Genomic DNA, 20,941 nt, shown 5'->3' on the forward strand with positions numbered 1-20,941 from the left:
TATCAGAGGGGGCTGACAAAGGTGAGAGGTCATGGGGAAGCAGATCTGTGATTGACAGAAGTGATAGAGTAGTCTTTTACCTTATGGTTGCAACCTACACTGCTGTACGTGCAGGGTACAAACGCGTGGAGGCACTGGTTGTCAATGTGTTGCTGCTTTTCCCGCCTGGGCAACTGTATTCCGCAGTACTCACAGACTACAGGTAATTCCGGACACTCGGCTCTGTGAAGCTAGAAAAGTTATCAGAAACTTTCTGTTATTTTACAGATATGAGAGATTGCAAACAAGAGGGATAATTTGATAACGCTGCACCTTTCGTTCAGCTAAAAAGTCACTTTTCACAATGGTGAACTCCTTTCTTAGAGCATCTCAACTGCTATTTATATTGATAGACTGCTGAATAAAGAAAATGTGGGAAATATCCAAAGAATATGCGCCAACTCGATAGTTCAGAGGGCGCCCTCATGAGGCACTCTAAACTAATGATCGGTGGTAGGTGCCATAACAGTACAGATGGCAGAATTTAATGGGTTTGACCAACTTAGGAGTTAGACTGAAAGATCAGTCTTTCGAGGGCGCTCTCTACCGGTACACTTCCCCCTCTTGTAAAAGGGGGCACAGTTGCGAGAAGGGAGTGTAGAGGGCGCCCTTGAGCAATGGATCTTTCAGTCAATATGACAGTATTCTTGTATTACTTACTTGGGCCTGGTCAAAGATATACGGTCTATGGCAGTGTTGGCAGAGTATACTTCTCTTAACGCATTCTGCTTGTAAATGCAACGCCATTGAATGTTTTGAGACAGCTACACCACAGCCATTGGGACAACTCTGGGTGAAAAACTCACACTCCTCTCGATGGTTCTGAAACAAAAAGAAGAATGTTGCAAAATGTGGCAAAACTTGGTGCGTCCTCTCGATGTAAACCAATGTACCATTGACTCATGGCAGGTTTCGTTTGGTGAAACACTGTGTGTACTGGTACAGGGCTGATGTAAAGACATGGACATCACATGTAAAGAAATGGAAATCACATTTCATTGGCTATGGGTTTTTGTCAAAATGTTGGCAAAAATCTAAAAAAAATGACTAGTGTAAAGTTTAGAAAGGTGACAAAAATTGACCTTGGCGCTCAAAGAGTTAAACCAAGTCAACAGTTTAAACTAGCAGTACAAGAAATTTGAACAGACAGCTACCAGCATTGGAATGTAAAGCCACTTACTTCTAAATCCCTAAGTTCAAGAGTGGTAGTACATCCTGAGTTTGGACAGCGTACTGTCAGACTTAGAATTTCACGCTTGGCAAAGTTATCTGGAAAAACCTGCAATAAAAAAATTAGCCATAAATTGTGGTCCTCAATAAATCATTTGAGATGAAATGCAAACAGAGATATGATTTCCATGAGGAAGTCATTGTCAATGGCATATCGAGGACTTGTTCACTGTAGAGTTGGAAGAGAATTAAGCTTTACATATAAAACATTCCATTTTGAATGAAACGACCTAGATATTTGCACAGAAGTGGTAATGCATGGATCAGGGCATGAGATTTAAAAAGTGATGGTGAGCTCGAGCTGAAAATCACTCTCCTAAAATTATCTGCGGGAGTGTTACGAGAGTGATAAAACTACTCCCCTGAAATGCATAGGGAGAGTGAAGCAAATAAAATGAATTATGAAATCATTAATCGTGTCTTGTGCATTCTACTTGAGAATATCTATTTTTAGTTTTTTTCTGTTTTTTTTTTTGTTTTTGTTATATTTGTTTGTTATAGGAACTTAAGGTAAGTATTATTATACATGTAGTAAGAACCAGCATCGGCAATATAGTCCTGATCACTGGACAAGTCACAACATACCGTACAACTTACTGTGCTATGATATAACACCATCAATGTAGCACTCTGTAATTAACATTATTTCTAACCACCTCTTAGCTATTTACAATCTACGATGATCATTTTCTGTTGACAAAATAATTTTTTCTTTTTATCTCTTCAGAAGTTTTACAAACTTCACAATTTTCTCTTCTTGCACTCCTCTCAGAACGTCTACTTTTGAAGTTCGATATCACGATGTTCTTTTGTTTGCAAGGCTGGTTTTTGCCCGAGTGCTCATGGGTTGAATGAGATTAACAATGGCATCGGATAGGAACGCTTCCCTCGCATAGAGAGAGAAAAGTAGGCTTTGCGTAAGTTTATAAGCGCGGCTGAGCACATCGTGTACCTAGGCGAGGTGGATGTGCTCGTAAACGAAGATCAACGCAAGTTTTGGATTCAAAATCGGCTGTTTTCGGCTGAGAAACTGCACGCCGTATTTCCGAGGTTTTCATAGTACGCATATGAGCACGGCGATCGTGCGTCAACGTCTTCAAATATTTCTCCAAACTGCATATTCAATTCTTGTTGAAATCTCTGTGCTCTTAATTCATCGAGAACACGGTTCTTCCTAATTATGCAGTCAGCCAAACACTTTTCAAGAAAATGAGTATGAACAAATGAGGGACGATCGCAAAATAATGATAATTCGTGTTGAATGAATTGCCTGTATGATCTATGGGAGCGCCCGCTCTGGACAGATGCCAGGCTTACGTTCAATAGTCCGAGTCGTGGTTGCGTACACTGTAGAGACATCGCATATAAAGCAACACAATTTGATGAGTTTTAGTACTAGCCACGTGTGTTTTCGGAACGTGAATGCATATACATGTATAGCAAAGCTTAGAAATAGAAGACATGGTATGGGCACACGTGCGCATGGCCTTTGTTTCTCTTGTTCATATGTTCGCTACAATTTAAATAATTTTTACAAAAAAGAAGCTGAAGGCTGCAGGCTGTAGCCTGTCATTCGGATGATGAACACGTGCTCAGACGCCAGTTTTTTTGCCGTGCATTCATCCTTTGAACATGTCGCAGTCTTGTCAAAGTTGCCATGCGGGCGGAAAATCGTTTGCGTGGATTTTGATTTGCGCGAGCGCTAGGCAAGCAGAGCGATCGCTCGCCTCAAATCTCATGCCCTGATGGATGTAATGTGAAGAGAAAAGCGTTTTTACATTTTGACAGGGATATGTCACATAAGAAACTTTACACATCAACAAGAAATATGAACTGTAAATGCTCACGCGTTTCATTATATATTGCAGTTATGTGTAAATTTGAACATTTGCCACATGTTTGCAACTTCATTGAAAGTATTATGATCAACATAATAAACAATATTCACCAAAGATTAACTCTATAGGTCATTAAGTATGCAAATACGCAATTAGCTAGCTGAAATAGAAACAATTAATTTCTTTGACTGCTATAATTGTATCACCACTTGTATAGCAAGTGTAATTGCCTTTGGTCAAGTCTTTCAAACTATATATTCCAAACTTTGAAAGCTCATTAGATATGCAAACTATTAATTAGCTTACATGAAAACTTAAGTGCGAAATGACTTCCAATATTGGTATAACCTGGTATAATCATCAATGTCATAGCATGTTATGCCAACTTTGATCAAATAAATCCAAGTATATATCCCTAATTAGGAACGTTAATTAAATACACACATTAGGAATTGGCTGAAGCAAAAATGCTTAATGCCTTTCAATAATGTTAGCCAACATAATAATATCTTTAATGTACATAGCAAGTAACTGTTTCATCAATTTTGGTCATGTAAATTCAAATATATATTCCTAATTTCAAAAATTCATTAAATATGCAAATTAGGAGCTGGATGAAGTAAAAATGCTTAATGACTTTCAATAATGTCGTATCGTAGCATCTTTAATGTACATAGCAAGTTTTGTCAACTTTTGTTCAGTCAATACAGATAAATATCCCTGATTATGAAAGTTCATTAAATATGCAAATAAGGAATTGGCTAAAGTTCAAATGCTTAATGATTTTCAATAATGTTCTATCATAGTATCTTTAATGTACATAGCCAGTTTCATCAACTTTGGTCTCGTTAATTCAAATAAATACCCCTAATTAGGAAAGTTCATAAAATATGCAAATTAGGAATTCGCTGATGTAAAAATGCTAAATGACATTTAATAATGTTCTATCATAGTATCTTTAATGTACATAGCCAGTTTCATCAACTTTGGTCTCGTCAATTCAGATAAATACCCCTAATTAGGAAAGTTCATAAAATATGCAAATTAGGAATTGGCTGATGTAAAAATGCTAAATGACATTTAATAATGTTCTATCATAGTATCTTTAATGTACATAGCAAGTTTCATCAATTTTGGTCATGTAACTTCAAATATATATCCTTAATTTCAAAAATTCATTAAATATGCAAATTAGGATTTGCATGAAGTAAAAATGCTCAATGACTTTCAATAAGGTTAAATCATAGTATCTTCAATATGCATACCAAGTTTCGTCAATTTTGATTGAGTAAATTCAGATATATACTCCTAATTAGGAAAATTTCATTAAACATGCATATTAGTATTTATCTTTCACGTCACCCCTTAATATCTTTCAAAGCTGATATATCTTGGTGTGATCAACTTTAGTAGCGAATCTCATCAAATTGTGTGCAGTCGTTGTCAATATATATCAGTTTTTTCTAAAATCATTAATTATGCAAATGAGCAAAAAGTAAGCAAGCCACACCCACCAAAAACTAATCAGTTCTTGCCATTTGCAAACTGAATCTATATACCAGATTTGATTCTGATCTGATGAGCCGTTTTTGAGATATTGAGTACACAGACAGACAGACAGACAGACAGACAGACAGACATCGCTGCGACATATGCTCACGTGTGTCAACACGTGAGCAAAAAATTAGTTTAGCTTTGTCTCGGGTCTGAGTTGTGTTCTGCTTACATTTAAAGGTACACGGTCACTGTAAATTTGCATATTCCATATATGGTAAAGGGGCGGGGCTTAGCGTACTACCCCGTAACACCTGTAGCTGTCGGTCCTCCATATTTGATACGTCAAAGGACATGCAGACGACGCTGCTAAGTATGCCATGGCTAGTCGTGTGGGGGCGCCCTTTTTAAAAAACGGCCACCCGCATAAAATCTGTGATTGGCTATTAAAAAACAGGTGACCGAATACCTTTAAATAAACCATGACCACATAGTCGTGTGGAAGCCATATTGGATTCCATCACAAAACCAATTGAAGAGCACATATCGGTACAGTAGCTGTGTAACACATTCAGTAAAGATTTAAAGAAATTTGTTGGAGCAGATTTTAGCAATTGGTTCTGAATCACATATGCACATGGGCAATAGTAGTGAGTCAGAGGAGATTTGCATCTTTTTTTTTGCTTGATCAAATTCAGGATACAAGTGTAAGATGAGGAAGCCTGAAACTAAAATGTGCCTACCTTTTCCTTTGAAAGTGGCGATTGATCAACTGGACACTTTGGACCTGCATCCCTGCATGAAAAATATCACCATCAGGGTGATTTAAAATATTCCAAAATGTGTCTGGTAAGACTGACAAACAGTGGGCCCACATTAAACAATTGTATTAATCTCTATTATCTTAAGGGGTCAGGCTGCGTGGTAAAGCTATGAAGGCCCTCTAAGGAAACCTCATTGTTTTTGTTATGAACACTGGATCCAGTGTTCTTCAGGAGTATCAGATGTCAAAATGATGCAAGATAGGTTGCCATGGAAGGAGGAAAATTCACCAGAAGTGAAGTCAAATCTGTGGACAAGATATTTTCTGATGGGAAGACAGATGGTTGGTCAGTTTGGTCAGTGACTGACTAAAAGTGAACATAACGATGCATCATTTTTGTCATTGAAGACAAGAACAAAACCAAACTGAAAGGTCAACAACTGATTGTACAATGAGTACTTCACATGATGGATGTCTTGTTTAAAAGATTGTATAATAGAAAAAGCACAAATTAAGTGAACAATGGACTGATACAAAATCCTTGAGGAATTTGCAATTTGTTCATTGTGTGCAATGCCAACACTGAGAAAATGTAGTTTAACCCACGCTCTACCGTATACACTCAAAGTCTCGTACAATTCAATAACTTTTACAGCAATTTTAAAGGTAATAACACCATTTTCCAAGTATCATATTCACAATACATCATTTTTATGTATCATTCTATATCTATTCTTACAATAAGATGACCGACCATTTTGTGATTTGAACATTACGGGTGGCTTATCAATTTTTATAGGACTTACTAGATTTTCTACGACTTTTCCAGAACCTTCTAGGAGGCTTTATAATTCTGATACAATAAGGACAGATGCCAGTGGCCCTTTTTCATGCCTTCAGATTTTAGTACTTGTGAAGTGTCTTAACATGTCTTTTACCTGATAGAGCGATAAATACATGCCCTGCAGAATCTATGTCCACACTCCGTCTGCATCGGATCACGCAATGCCATCAGGCAAATAGGACATTCGTACTTTTGCTCAAGGGCAGGCACGAACTGCACGTCATATCCCTCTGTTTCCTCAGTGGTGGTGTACATGCTGTACCTGGGATCCATGGAAGACGGAGGTCCAGGACCAGTTGGCATGCCACTCTCCAATCTCTGACTCATGATTGGTTGGCTACGAAACCATTAGCCTGCAACGAAAAAAAGTTTTCAATGCATTATGATCACAATGTTCACATTATTGTATTTAAGCATTTCAAATTATAGTCACGCCACATTGTGGAAATAATCTGCTGGTACACTTTTGCATTTCCTCAATAGCAAAACTGTGTACAGCATTTTAATCACTTATCAGTTCAAGGCCACTATACACAAAGTCACTTAAAAGTCAAAGACTTTCAAGGTCATTTTTAGGTCTAAAATAGTTTTCCAGGTATGATTTGCAACATACAATCATTTTTCAAAAATCATTTTCAATATCAGTTTCCAATACCACAACCGATAAACTTGTCCATTTTGAAAATTGTGGGTGAATTATCAATTTTCCAGGATTTTGTAGGGTTATACTTCATTTTCCAGGAGTTTTCCAGGGCTTTCTGGGAGCATACGGACTTTGTCAGTTGTTTTTTACAAAATCTACCTGCTCAAATTGTTCATCAATTTGACAGTTGAAACTGGAAAATACACGGGACTCTGCCATTTTGTTATCATTAGCAATGCATCATGGGAGAGTTGAGTTCATCTCAGAGCCTAAGTACAACAAACGGTAATCTATGAAAATGAGTCTTAAGCTACATGTAGCATCCTTAAACTACAAGATATTCATTCATTCACAGTGTCTGCAACAAGGCTGGCAGACCTATTGTGACCTTTCTACACATAAAATAAGGAGAATGGGTTAAAAAAGTCAAATTGATGTAAAAGCACAAGTTTGTAATAACATGATTGATAGGGGACGTCTGTAGGATGCTACATACAAAAACTTGTGTCATAGGGCTGATACATACCGGTGCGTACGGTACATGTTATAACGTCACAGGACTAATTGTAATATATCGGAGATTTTGTGGAGGCTTTCAGAAATTATGCATACAAGAATGATGAAAACTGGTAGTTTGTTGTCATCAATGTTATGGTAGCAAGCATTGACATTACATGTCAAAGGATCTGATAATAGAGTTCAGTAAGAAACAATAAACACTCCCAAAAACAAGAAATTTTTTTTCCCAATTTCCTGTCAATAGTAACAAGTGTCTTGTAAATACAATTCTATATTTAGTAACAAACCTTCATTAGGCTTCAATCGCAATCACTGCTACTCAGGCCGGCATCTACCTTTCACTTAACAAGTGTTATAACAATAGTTTTACTCCAGAATAGAACTGACACCAGTGTTCTCCCCAGAGCTATTATAGAGTGGTGGCCGCCACTCTATAATTTTTGGTAAACAATAGATACTCATTACCATAACAATTACATTTATCGTTATGCAAATTAGCCGCCACTCTATCAGAAAATCCTGGGTAGATCACTGGACACACTGTGTTCAGTGGATCAAGTGCACACAAAACATCAGATGATAGTGGTACAGACAAACCTGGGCGAGTAAATGCATAAAATACACATATTTCTACATGCATTTGCCCATGGGGTTTTGTTTGTACTGAGGTCCATGTGAATTCTGGGTTCAACCCGTATGGCAGTACTAGCAATATACCAGTATATTGATGGCGCAAATAGAGCAATCTGATTGGTCAAGGCATGAAATGTTTGGAAGACAATCGTAATGCTGGTGAGCACTTAGATAGGGAAAAAATTGATTATTTGACACTTCATACAAAAATTTAAATATACTGTTGTTACACAAAAACCATCTCAGCAATGGGTACACCATTTGATTGTAACCACTTCACGAGATCGCTATCACTTATGCATACAGTGTGCCCTATATTTCATATGGTCAAAATCTTGTGGCAAACTGTTGCTGGGTGTTGTTTATAGGCTAAGTATCCCACATATTTTATATATACTTCTGTTCTACAAATCAAATATTGAACGACATGAACCTTAAATCAAAACAGACTTTCTTTATTCTGCATTGTGACCTAATACACACATGATAAGTTGGGGCTCGTCAACATGATTGGTTCAGTCGCAGACAACCTTCCACTCAACTGTATATGGTTTGGCCGTGATTTGTTTATGACTTTTAAACCAGCCAGAAGGAAACTCGAAAGTGTACTTTGAACTGGTCAAGCAGGTTGTAAATTTGACAACTGTTGATGTTAAGTATTTATTCTAGTATATGGTACACTGCTGTGATCAGGAAGTACAATTCACACCCAGATGAAATCATCCTGCAAAAGTACTGGTACATGAACATTACAAACAATCATTAACATTTTAATAGTTTTATGGTAAAATTTCCTCTTCTCACAGTTTGAATTTTGAAATCAATTTCAAACCTAAAGGGGGAAACTAATTTAACTTGACAGTGAAAGAAGAAACCTTTTGCTCAAACTTTCCTTAATGAAACTTTCAGCCCTTCTCTTACTAAATCAAGAATAAAAATCGGGGGTCACCGTGCAAATTTTGGTACTAGAGAAACAAATAACCCACTATTTTTCAATATTCAAAATTCAAAATGGCTGCCATCCCTGTGTGAACTCTATGGAGAAAATTACGATTTTTGATTTTTGAAAAACTAAGCCAGTGAAGTTTTCTTACACCAAGAGCTTTAAAATGTAACCTCACAAGTGGTATATCAGAAAAGAATTGAAAAAGTTTTAGAGTCTGCACATCTGTCCCCGAGACGTGATCTACCTTAATGTGAAGGGAATGTATACTATATATGTAGTTATTGCTCCTTACAAGGCTTTTGGATGCTTGTTTTGAAAGTTAATGTTTCAGACCATTGGTAAATGTTTTGGGACTGACTAATGTACTGTTGTAATATTAAAAGCTGTTCCACATGTGTCTCAATGAACCAGTGAAAGTCCATTGAAAAGGACCGAAGAACCCCAAGCACTTTTTATCCAGCTTCGTAAATCTAAATGAAATCTTTGTTCATTTGAGCATAGAAATCCAGCCTTTCACCTGTAATACCCCTGACTTTCTGTGACCAGGTCCAAAATCACCACTGAGAACAATGCGTTTGGGCAAAACCATTGTGGTGAAGGTTAATGGTAAAATTTGCTGCTACTCTTCCTGCAAGACCTGATCTCACCATGTTTTGCCCGAAACAAAATCACTTTTGGCAAATACAGTGACAGATTCTGCTACTGATTGTACAAGTGTGACAATTTGTAGTTTTTGTGTATGTGCCCTGTAATACTGGCATACCGTAGATGTCTCATAAAAAAGTGGTTTGTCTGTTCTAATTGCAAATTCTTTTCAATTTCTTCTCTAGATTCCACAAGATCAAAAATGTACCGTACAAACAGCACATTACAAATTATCTACAAGCCTAATTGATTGGTACCAACAGAAATTTCAAATCGGCAAAAACTTTAAAATGTTGGCTTGAGTTGTGTCCTACCTTAAATATATGTCAAGTATGCATGAAAAATATGTGCGATATCATATGTATGCAGAGTATGCCAAGTGTGTGTTCCTAAGAAGGCAAGTATGCATTTAAATATACATACTATGCATTCTCAATAAACCAATTAAGTGTTCCAATATGTAAACCAGGCATTCAAAATAAGCAAATTATGTAATTCAAATATGCAACTATGCGTTCAAAATAAGCAAATTATATATTCAAATATGCTACTATGCATTCAAAATAAGCAAATTATGTAATTCAAATATGCAACTATGTGTTCAAAATAAGCAAATTATGCATTCAAATATGCAACTGTGCATTCAAAATAAGCAAATTATGTAAATTCAAATATGCAACTATGTGTTCAAAATAAGCCAAATTTAATTCAAATATGCAAACCATGCATTCCAAATACGTCAATTATGCATTCAAATATGCAAACTATGCATTCAAAATAAGCAAATTATATATTCAAATATGCAAGCTATGCATTCAAAATAAGCAAATTATGTAATTCAAATATTCAAACTACAGTATGCATTACAAAATGTAAGAACATGCATTCAAATGTGAGCTGGGCTCTTGACCTTTTCTAGAAAATTGCTGCAATTTCTCTGGGAATATGTGTACAGGGTATATCAACACTAATGTCTGCCTTCATTCTACCGTGTGGATGTACAAATTCTGTTTTGGTACATGCACGGTACATACCAAACTGAAGTAGGAATATTCGTCTCAAGTACTGTGGACATAACGTCACACAACTCATTGACTGTTTTCCAGAAACTGACATTTTGTTAATTGCAGAAAGGGAAAGTTTACTTGTTGAAATCAGACCAACTGTAAGAGTTACTGACAAACGACGAAACAAACATTTCATTGTTTTCATTGGCGTTTCATTCTTGGTTACGATAACCTTCCTCACAAACATCCTAGGTGAAGCATTAATGTACCGGTACATCCTTGACTTTATTTCCAGAGTTGTAAAATTTTATGCCCCTGTAAAAAAACTAATTCCTTTGGGCTGGGAAACACATTTTCATCTCTAGTGCACCGATTTGACCAGTTTGGTAGGCGATACCAATTATGTACGAGTGTTCTCAAGTTGACATTAACAATCAAATTTAAGACCATACAATAGTAAAGGAGCTAAGAGAAGGAAGATTATTTGCTCAGCTTCTCCTGGCTTGGAAATAGAAATTTAACAAGTTTTACTCTACACACCAACGATGCAATGTGGCCGGCTAGGTCGGTGATGTGCATCAAATATTCTGAGCTTTAATGACAAAATCTGAAATCTGATTGAGACATTGCACTCTATCAGCAGAGCAGGATATCAGATCGCCAGGAGAATGTTTCACATGGGGGGGCTGTGAAATGTAAACAAGAACACACGTTTTCACTTTAACCTGTGACCTCAAAGAGAATACTGTATACTATCGGTATACTCTGGACTGGATTGTATCCACAGCACTTTATGATACCAATCACAGGTAGAGGAAATTTTTACCCAATATGCATTGCAACACCCTGTACTTTGACCCATATTGTAACATGACATCTGAAACTCCAGGAAGTAAGAGCTGTAGATGTAAAGGTATTGCAACAAAGGTATCTTATCTTTGAATAGACCCATATAAGAGGCACTGTAAATATGGCCATATTTCTTTCTATCTCAGATAAAAATTTGCTATCCAAACAAGTAGTAACTTGTATCTGTTTAGTACTTAGCTTGCCTTTTTTGTGCTTTCATGTTTCAAGAAGTGAAGAAATGTTGCAATTGCCTTCAATTTGCATGAAATATGGGCACAAGGTTAATCCTTTGAGTGCTGTAATTTTTCCCACCAAAATTTTAGTGCAACATTTTATCTATTTTTATGAAATTTTTGGCAATTTGTTTGATAAATTTTGGATCAAATGGCCATCTCCTTTCATTTGCTACAGTTTTCTATCAAAATTTTGGCAAAAAATTGCAAAAATTTGACTGGGGAATATTTCATAAAGGTAACAGAAATTGGCTGTAGCGCTCACAGGATTAATACAAAAATCTGGAGTAGCAAGGGTTCAACGAAGGTTGTGAACTGAAATGCATGCAACTGGAATGCTTGATTCTAGTTACAGTACAGACATATATACAACACTTACAGCCCAGTGACACACAAAATTGTCTGTGTATACTTCCTCCTTTCACTGAAAACTTCAATGGTCACCGTCAGCGGTCATCAATGAGACAAAAATAGTACACGGTAATCCCACGGACACCTGTTGATATTGTGTGTTCTCCATTCCCTCCCCGAAAACTCCCTCAACTTCTGCTAGAAGAATCGCCGCATTCGTGAAATCTGACCAAGCTCTCTGCTAATGTGCTCTTGACATGTTTAGATCCTGAACTACCCGGAGTTTGTTGACATTTGTCACAAATGATACAGTAAAGGTCACAAACAAACTGGCCACACCTGTCATGACTTCAGCCTTTGCTGTGTTCTGCAAGATACTCTCCACCCTGTTAGTGATAAACTTCCGAGTAACATTCTGCGATTTCCTTTTTTGAGTCCTGACTGTCCACTAACGTGTACGTTGCATGTTTACACACGTAACTTGGGGTGAGGTAGGGGGTTCACCTCTTTAGGTGAGGGGTCATTTCTATGGTCTTGATATATTGCAAATGATCCTCACATTTCATTGGACTGTAAAATATGAATCTTAAATGTGTCAGATACATAAATCACTGACCCAATACTGTCATACTTGACTGCTGTATCATATGATGAATGTAAAATATTGTCACATCAACTCTGTACTGACAAGCTATTTAAATAACTTTTGATAAAAATTACTCTGAAAGAGACAATGTTAAAATAGCATTTTAAGGCACACCATATCAGATTAAAGGACAGCGTGCATTTCTTATCCTAGTACCGGTATATTTTCTCTCTGAAACATAGTACGGTACACGAAATACTTGTCATGATTCATAGCAAGAATTGTCTTTGTATGACCTCAGTGCATTCAGGAATATATCTTCCACTATCTGCAGTGCTTGACACTGATCATATCTAACTGTGGTTAAAAGTATTGCCAACCAAAAGTGTCATCACTCGCACGACAAACCCTGTTCCTTTTTCACCAAAAAGACCTACCACCCCAACATTCTGGCACTGATACATTCCAAAAATGTGTGACGGAGCAGTGAAATGTCGCATGTTACGACAAAATTCTGTGATGCATTATTCAAAAATAGCGCCAATGGCACTTGATCACAACTGGCACATTGTGAAACTACTCTATCTCTGGGTACACCTGTACATGAAATACTGAATGGGTAGGTGCTGCGGGTTTGGAGTTTGTCAGTAAATCCACACAGAAAACAAAGTCCGAAGTAGCGAATTCCAGCCATTTTCAAACCACACTGTTTGTCAGTGGGGTAAGCAATATTCGCAAAAATCACATTTCCAGGCTAATAGACTATGTTATTACGAAATCACACGTCCTTATTACAAAATAAAACGATCTTTGTCTTTAAATCAATGCGCCAGTAAACAGGTCCAGCAGCTAGTTATGTCATCAAGTCTGTAATGTTAAGGGTCATAACAAATGTGAGAAATCTAAAACATTAAATATGTTGTTTTTTATCAATTTTATTACCAAAAGCGCATGAAAATCTCTGATACTTTGAATCAGCCATCCTGCATATTTGTAACATTCATCAAAACCTCATTTCTGTTCCACAACTCATTAAATAGTCCACAATGCAGGATTGGTGTACATTCCAAAACTACATATATGAAAGACCCCTAAAATCAATTAGTTAAAGGGGGTTAGAAATTTCCAAAACTATCTAAGCGCTGCTCCGTTTGGCTCCATTTTTCGGAATCGGAACCTTGGAATTAGTCTGAATAACTCTACCAAATATCAATGCAGTCTGTTCAGTGGGTTTTGACTTTTTGTCGTTTACAGAAAATGGACACTATCCCACACCGGTTGAAGCTAACCCTATATCACAACTTCCAGTAGTGATAATGACCTATGGTCATTATGTTAAAAAATACCGCCAATGGCGCTTGGACATAATGACCGCCTAGTATTATCGGCATTTATCAACAACCACACTCACTGTGAATTAGACAGACCACGAAGTCAATGAGCAACATATAGCTGAAAGACTATTTTTCACATTGCGATTTTAAGCTCATTTTTTATGAGAAAAGAGACATGTATATGCATATGGAGAAAAAGCAGAAGACATATTTGTAAATTATTTGTTAAGTGACAATCATATATGCATCTCTTGAAATTTTGTCGTTATAAGGTATAACAGTAGTGTAAGAATAATGAGGTATGAATAAGTTAGTAAAGCTAAGTTGACAGTAATTAAGATTACAAAATTATACACTAAACTGAGGAAATCTGAATGAAATAAATGTTGAAAAGTTGCAAAGTCATGGTCATCTTTTGTCTAATACCTTGTGTAAGTTCATGAACTTTACATAAATCTTGCTACAGATTTGTTGCTAATGGGCAATAACTGTGTTTCAGATCATTTGAGAGCAATCTATCCATGACAGGTTTAAATTGTAATATACTTCTATTTAAAGGAGAGAAACTTCTAAAATAATTTTTTTCCCTGTAATTTGCTGTGAGAACACATGGACAGATGCTCAGGACTCTATGCTGGTACTACAACTTTGTAACGTCATTGTCTAACCTGTTCACCCCAATTTCCTGTAGACAGGTCCACACTCTCCATTGATAACAATGGGTTTGGGCCATACCATTGTAGTGAAAGACTGTAACATGTGAGGTTGTGGATACTTAATCTCTGGAATGTCAAAGTCTGTATATTGACTCAAGGATGTTTACTTAACAAATGCCTAGGGTCATCTCAAAAGTGAGAATCTAAACTATGAAATATGTTTTTTTTTTAATGCTTTTGATGCCCAAAAGACCATAGAAATCTCTTATACTTCGAATCAGCCATCCTGCATATTTCTAACATTCATCAAAACCTCATTTCTGTTCAACAACTCATAAAACAGTCCACAATGCAGGATTGGTGTACATTCCAAAACTACATGTATGAAAGACCCCTAAAATCAATTAGATAAAAAGGGGGTTAGAAATTTCCCAAAACTATCTAACCGGCGCTCCGTTTGGCTCCATTTTTCGGAATTGGAACCTTGGAACCAGTCTATGTATCAGTATCAAATATCAACGCACTCTGTTCCGCAGTTTTTGACTTTTTGTCGTTTACGGAAATGGACGACATCAAACACCGGTTGAAACCACCTCTATATCACAACTTCCAGTTGTGATAAAAAGAGCACAGTGTGTGTTGTCTGCAAACTTTCTTATTTTCAGATCTAAGAGGACTGATTTTGCAATTTTTTAAGAAGTAAAGATTTTATAGCTCAAATACAGGATGCGGAGGAATGTAGTGCAAAAAGTAATTACGAGATAGAAATTCTTAACCCAAAATAGTACTGAAAGATGTGTAAATTTTTTTTTGTTTCGCAAAGCACCTATACTATTGTTTTTTAAAATACTATCATGTTTACCTTCATTTTGTTGTGCCTCTGTATTTTGTTTTGGAAAAGGAAAAGTTATTAAAAAAAACTGAGCTGGTATCATCTTCACTCAATGTGCATTTCCATACTCATTATACAAACCGTCATCTTTCAAAGATACATGAATAAACACTTCTAAAAAGTCAGTTTATCTTGCCCATTCACCTAAGGTCAGTCCATTCATACAGAAGTCCAGCAGGATAAATTATTAATCAACATGTGAGTTGACCTTTTGACCTTGGGGTCAAGGGTCACCACCTTTGTCTCTGATGTTTGGACCGTATTTTGGTCATCAGTGGCTTAAGTGTCATGAAAAATTCTGGAGGATTAGCGTTCCATACTGTACACCATCATGTCTAGACTGTTGACAGCTGCTTGTGCCACTGTGGCCCTCACAGGTCAAATACTTGTACATGTACCTACTCTTCGTCCGTTCAACTCTTGGTGGGGAGAACTATATAATTGACACCAACATGTATTCTTAGGCAACTGTCACACTCATGGCTACATAGATATTTTAGGCAAAGAAGTCACGCGGGACTGTTTACAGTCTACACAATGTCATATAAATGTGAACATGTATACAGGACCTCATTGGGATTTGCTGTCACTCGGCCAGACATTTCTGGAATTCAAAGAAGTCAAGGATTGAAATGTACTGACAAACTATAAGTTTCTCAGTCTTGCAAAGAAAGAATAACACTTTCTCCTAGAAGCTGAACAAACTTGTTGTCAGCAACAAAACAACCATGGTATTATTTGAGATGAAAAGCACACACCTTGCATAATTTGACTTCTCGGACACTGAAGGAAAGCAACGTGCAGATGTTGAAAGCTGTCTACATTCTAATCATCTTGTGCTTGTATCAGAGTTGTACAGAGTTACTGAGCTATTAGTGACATCTTCCCATGAGCTGAGTATTCATCGTCTGCAAAAAAAAAAAAAGACAAAATTCACAAAACCTGAAAGTTTATTCAAGGGGGATGGAACTCAAATGCATGTGCTACTGGTAGTAGTTTAGTCAATGTTCCACAAGATATTACGGTACGTTTGACATGTTTTCCAATAATACTCTGTTTGTAAAATAGAGTTTCTTGTTCCACTCCTGAGATCACAAAAAATGAAACTGTGTGGTATTCAACTCGTAAAGTCAGCCTCTACCTGGTATGTGTGTGTACAGTATAATGTCAAACATGTTATTATTGACAAGCGAATTTTAGTCTGGACTATAATTCATTTGTCAACAATAACATTGCACACACAGTGTGTTGTGTTTGCAAGGCTCATAATTTTTATTTGCACATTACAAACTCTAGAAGGAGAAGAGGAAATATATGTTTTATTTAAGCAATAAACCGCACCCTGCGATAGTATGCCACGAGATTTTGGCCAGTTTCATGACATATTAGCGATAGCGAATACATGATATAGAGTGAACTGGTCAAAATCAAGTGTTTACCTTTGCTTAGGTGGTTTATTGCTATTATATCAAAATATTGGAAATTCTGGAATGAAACGTCAAAAAGCTAAGAGTTCTTGCCTGTCCCAATAATTGCGAATATGGCACAGGTATTTTCATGTTTCGACCAATCGGATTGATGTACTGGCATGATATAATTTTGAATAAAGTTATGAATTTTTTTTATATCAATAGTTGCGCACACTGACCCTTTGACCATGGACTTGTAATTTGCCCAGTTTTTCCTTGACAAAATAGACCAACCTAATTGACAGGGAGAGAGACCTCACTGAGTTATGACATAGGTTGCTCACATGCATCTCTTTCTGGAACACAAAATGCTTCTAAACTGAACTTTAAGACGATTAATGACTAATTCGTATGTCAAATTTCTTTCTCCTTGTTGTACCATTCCTCTCACTCCCTGATCTGTCACACATACATGTACCGGTACCTCTCAATCTCTGTTAATTTCATGCAAATGTAGGCAAATATGTCGGGGCAAGGAGCAGCAAATTTTTTGAAACTGCAACTACATGTAGATAATCACTGTGTGTGAACCTATGGGCAAAATGCCCGCCCCCCCCCCCCCCCCCCCCCCCCCCCATATGCCATCTTGGGTGGCAAGATATACAAACTCTTCTTTCAGTAGATAAACCCATTCTTGCGAGCCAGAGCATAATTTCTACTCCGCTGACCTACGCAAAAATCAGGGGTAACGGGTAGCGCTAAGCTGATGCCGTAAAGAGGCGTGTGGTTTACGATGATGGACAAACCTTGCTTGTGTCAAGAAAGGGTACACTTTATTTCCTTCTTCTACTTGACAAGTTTATATCGATCATCAAGCCCAATAATATCTGCAGTAAAGAAATCCTATCAACAATATACCGGTATATTGCTGTATGTTGTTTGTTTATAGCTAGTACAAGTTCCACTGGAAAGCAAAGGAATGGTGCGCCCATAAAGTTATCAAGACCATAAGATAGTAACTATGACAATCCACACTAATGTGAAGTATACATATAAAAAGTGCCTTTGGCATATCTGAGCATTGTATTGAGTCTTTTTGTAGGTCACTGTGACCCGACTAAGGTCAAATTGATGTGACTGCCATCGACCTTAGCTTGCTGTCCATACACAACTTCCTAACACCGGTATGCAATGCCGTCATGTGCATATTTCTTTGACCTTGCTTCCGAAGGGTTTTTCTGCATTCAGGTCACCTTGGTGGAACCTGCACAACATAACAGGTGAAGTTGGTTAAAAACTGGCTACTGGCACTGACATCGTTAGTTGAAAAGTGCACAGAAACATATTTCCACTCGAATGTCTTTCTCTGACATTCGTAAACATGGTACAATGTACAGTAGTGTTATTTTGTTGACCTGAGAGTGATAATATCTATGTATGATAGGTGATAGCAGCTGTGGGTAACAGCTGATCTTCTCTAATCTGCGTATCTTGACATTTATGTTGACTTTAAATAAATTAGTGTCATGAAAATGTCAACTTCTCCTGTCGCATTCAAGGAATGTATTGAAGTTTATCATCGTGAGGTCAACACACACAAACTAGCTCAAACAAGTTCAGTTTGATCGGAATACATCATCTTGTTGGTATGTATGTTTGAGTGTTCCCTCTGCAGGGACCCTCCCTGAAAATGATGCTACTGTGACCTGACCAAGCCGTGTGACAGGACGGATGCAAGTTAACACACTTCACATTAGGACTCAAAGTACGTTAACCATGGCGGCAAAGCTGTCTTGAACTTACATTCATGACGCCATCTGTTTTTAGGTATTCTTTAGTATGAACAAGAACTTTGTAAGCTCTAGCTTGATCAAAGGTTTATTATGCTCTGATACACAGTCAAAATCATGAACGCTGCACTGTTGGCTAGATTTTTTTGAACCATGCGTGATAAATCCGTACTTTGAATTCATCTTGTAAGAACGAATAACCACGAAGGCTGTATGAAGTCATTTTTCGTTGTCATGTTTGATAGAAACCATGTGGAAATAAGTTTGCATTAGCCTACTGCGGTAAATGTTTGTTTTCCCAATGGCTTGTAAATTTGTTTTCAAAATAATGAGGCTAGAGTAAGTAAATTCTGTTTTGTGTCAACAAGCTCGTAGGTTTTCCGTGCTTTTCAGGAAAAAAAGTTTTCATGCAGAATTTTAACCATCGTTGATGATATTCAATTGTAAAACCAAGGTCATTGCAAATAAATACGGTAAATCCTGACAGAAGTCGTATCAAACCATTGAACCATGTGGTGGCCACCGGGCGAGTAAAATTCTATCATATTAAGCTTCTAGACGCATATACCGGTAGGTACAGGTATGCACTGTAGGAATGAGAAGGCTTTATGATTTTCTGTCAATTTTATTTGGTGTGTTTTTTATCTTTTTTACCCGCCTACATTTTGTAATTTCGAGTGGAGGCACAACAAAGAATACGCCACAAACTAAATATACATGTACCGGTAGGGTTGCACCAAAATCCAATATACAGAGGGGTGATCACATGAAGGGAATGGAGGGACCAGACATTGGTTTATGACAACATTGGCATACACTGGTGACTTGGTCAGTGGTTGAAGAACTAGTAATCATGGAACAGATATCACTTTATACATTTTGGATTTCTGGTGTCAGTCACTGAATTTAAGTTAACCTTTTCATGTATTCAAATAATACATGGACATACATGTGCCTGAATAGGCTAAGGGTGCTCACTGCCATACAAATCCTCATGAAATATTAGCAATATACATGTACGGTAGTATTGGTGTACCGGTATTTGTACAACAAACATTTCTGTCTCCAGGTTTACCATTAACAGAGGGTAATCTTTTAACGTGCAAAATATTACAATTCAATTTTTGACAAAGAATGTGAATATCAGACGACCAATATGTATCACAAGCCATACAATTTACATGCTGTCACGGACGTCCATCATCGTTCAAGTTTTCCCCCTGCATACGGTATGTTAGGTGTACTTTGTTAGCACAAGGAGGTGGGTTTCTTCAGTGTTGCTGTGTACATTGCATAAAATAGAGAGAAGTTGTGACACAGTAGCATTTCAAATCCGATAAAACTTCCACATTTTGTTGAGAAAGGACTCTCAATGACACTTTGCATGTGATGATAAATGGTCAACACTTTGATCCTGACAAGAATCCCAATACTTGCAACTTGTTACATTTTTTCTAATATCTTCTTCATTCTATTTATTGAATAAAAATTCATACAACAGATGGAATGAGTGTGAATATCATGTATATAAATCTAGTTCACAGGTACTTAAGAAACTACTGATAGGTGATATAAAATGAAAAAAAAAGGCCAAAAAATTTCATGGGTTACACATGACTCATATCAGTCCAAGGGCCAGGTAGTAACTCCCCATTTACTGAAACTCATTTGCTCCAGAAGTATTAAAATCAATCATTAGACAGTGTTTTGTACTTGGTTTAAGCAAAGACGCTTTTTGGGTCTATGTCTATGGTCTAAGGATTTTATGTTGATTTCCGTTTGTGATATTGTTTATTATATCATACCAGTATATTGATGGCGCAAATACAGTGATCTGATTGGTCGAGACGTGAAAAGAACTGTGGTATATTGGCAATATACCACGGCTGGCATACGTGTGAGCTCTCAACTTGAGCAAAAATCCGTTTTTTGACATTCCACACCGGAATTTCAATATACTGTTATGATATACCGGTAATTGCAATAAATCACACCCAGCAACGGTATACCACTCAATTTTGACCACTTCATTTCATATATGCACTCGCTATTGCTCGTACATACCGTACGTACGCAAAGGATTACATCAGTTAGAGAGCATACTTTTTTTATCTGATGATCTCAATTTTTAAACTTCATTTTTATTTCAACAAGTCATCGTTGATGACACAGTCCCCACTTGTTAATGGGTACTTTGATTATAGGTCCTCAGAGAGGATAGAGTCCTCTTCATTTAAGGT

At 37.0% G+C, this 20,941-nt stretch overlaps 2 protein-coding genes across 4 annotated transcripts in view; one reads left to right on the forward strand and one right to left on the reverse strand.

The window, feature by feature from the left end:
* The window catches only part of LOC139133082 (thymidylate synthase-like), a 396,310-nt gene that overhangs the window by 286,194 nt on the left and 89,175 nt on the right, over nt 1–20,941 (forward strand). The gene's annotated exons all lie outside the window — the stretch shown is intronic.
* Nucleotides 1–20,941, reverse strand: part of LOC139133042 (TNF receptor-associated factor 6-like) — a 44,924-nt gene that overhangs the window by 13,625 nt on the left and 10,358 nt on the right. For both annotated transcript variants that reach the window (XM_070699442.1, XM_070699451.1), the window contains exons 2-7: nt 16,261–16,410; nt 6,303–6,561; nt 5,345–5,396; nt 1,220–1,318; nt 700–861; nt 81–230 (exon numbers count right to left, since the gene is read on the reverse strand). In XM_070699442.1, coding sequence (XP_070555543.1) covers nt 81–230; nt 700–861; nt 1,220–1,318; nt 5,345–5,396; nt 6,303–6,535 — 696 coding nt within the window. In that variant the 5' untranslated portion in view covers nt 6,536–6,561; nt 16,261–16,410. The remainder of the gene's footprint in view (nt 1–80; nt 231–699; nt 862–1,219; nt 1,319–5,344; nt 5,397–6,302; nt 6,562–16,260; nt 16,411–20,941) is intronic.

This window comes from Ptychodera flava, chromosome 1 (assembly GCF_041260155.1).
Source record: "Ptychodera flava strain L36383 chromosome 1, AS_Pfla_20210202, whole genome shotgun sequence".
NCBI lineage: Eukaryota > Metazoa > Hemichordata > Enteropneusta > Ptychoderidae > Ptychodera > Ptychodera flava.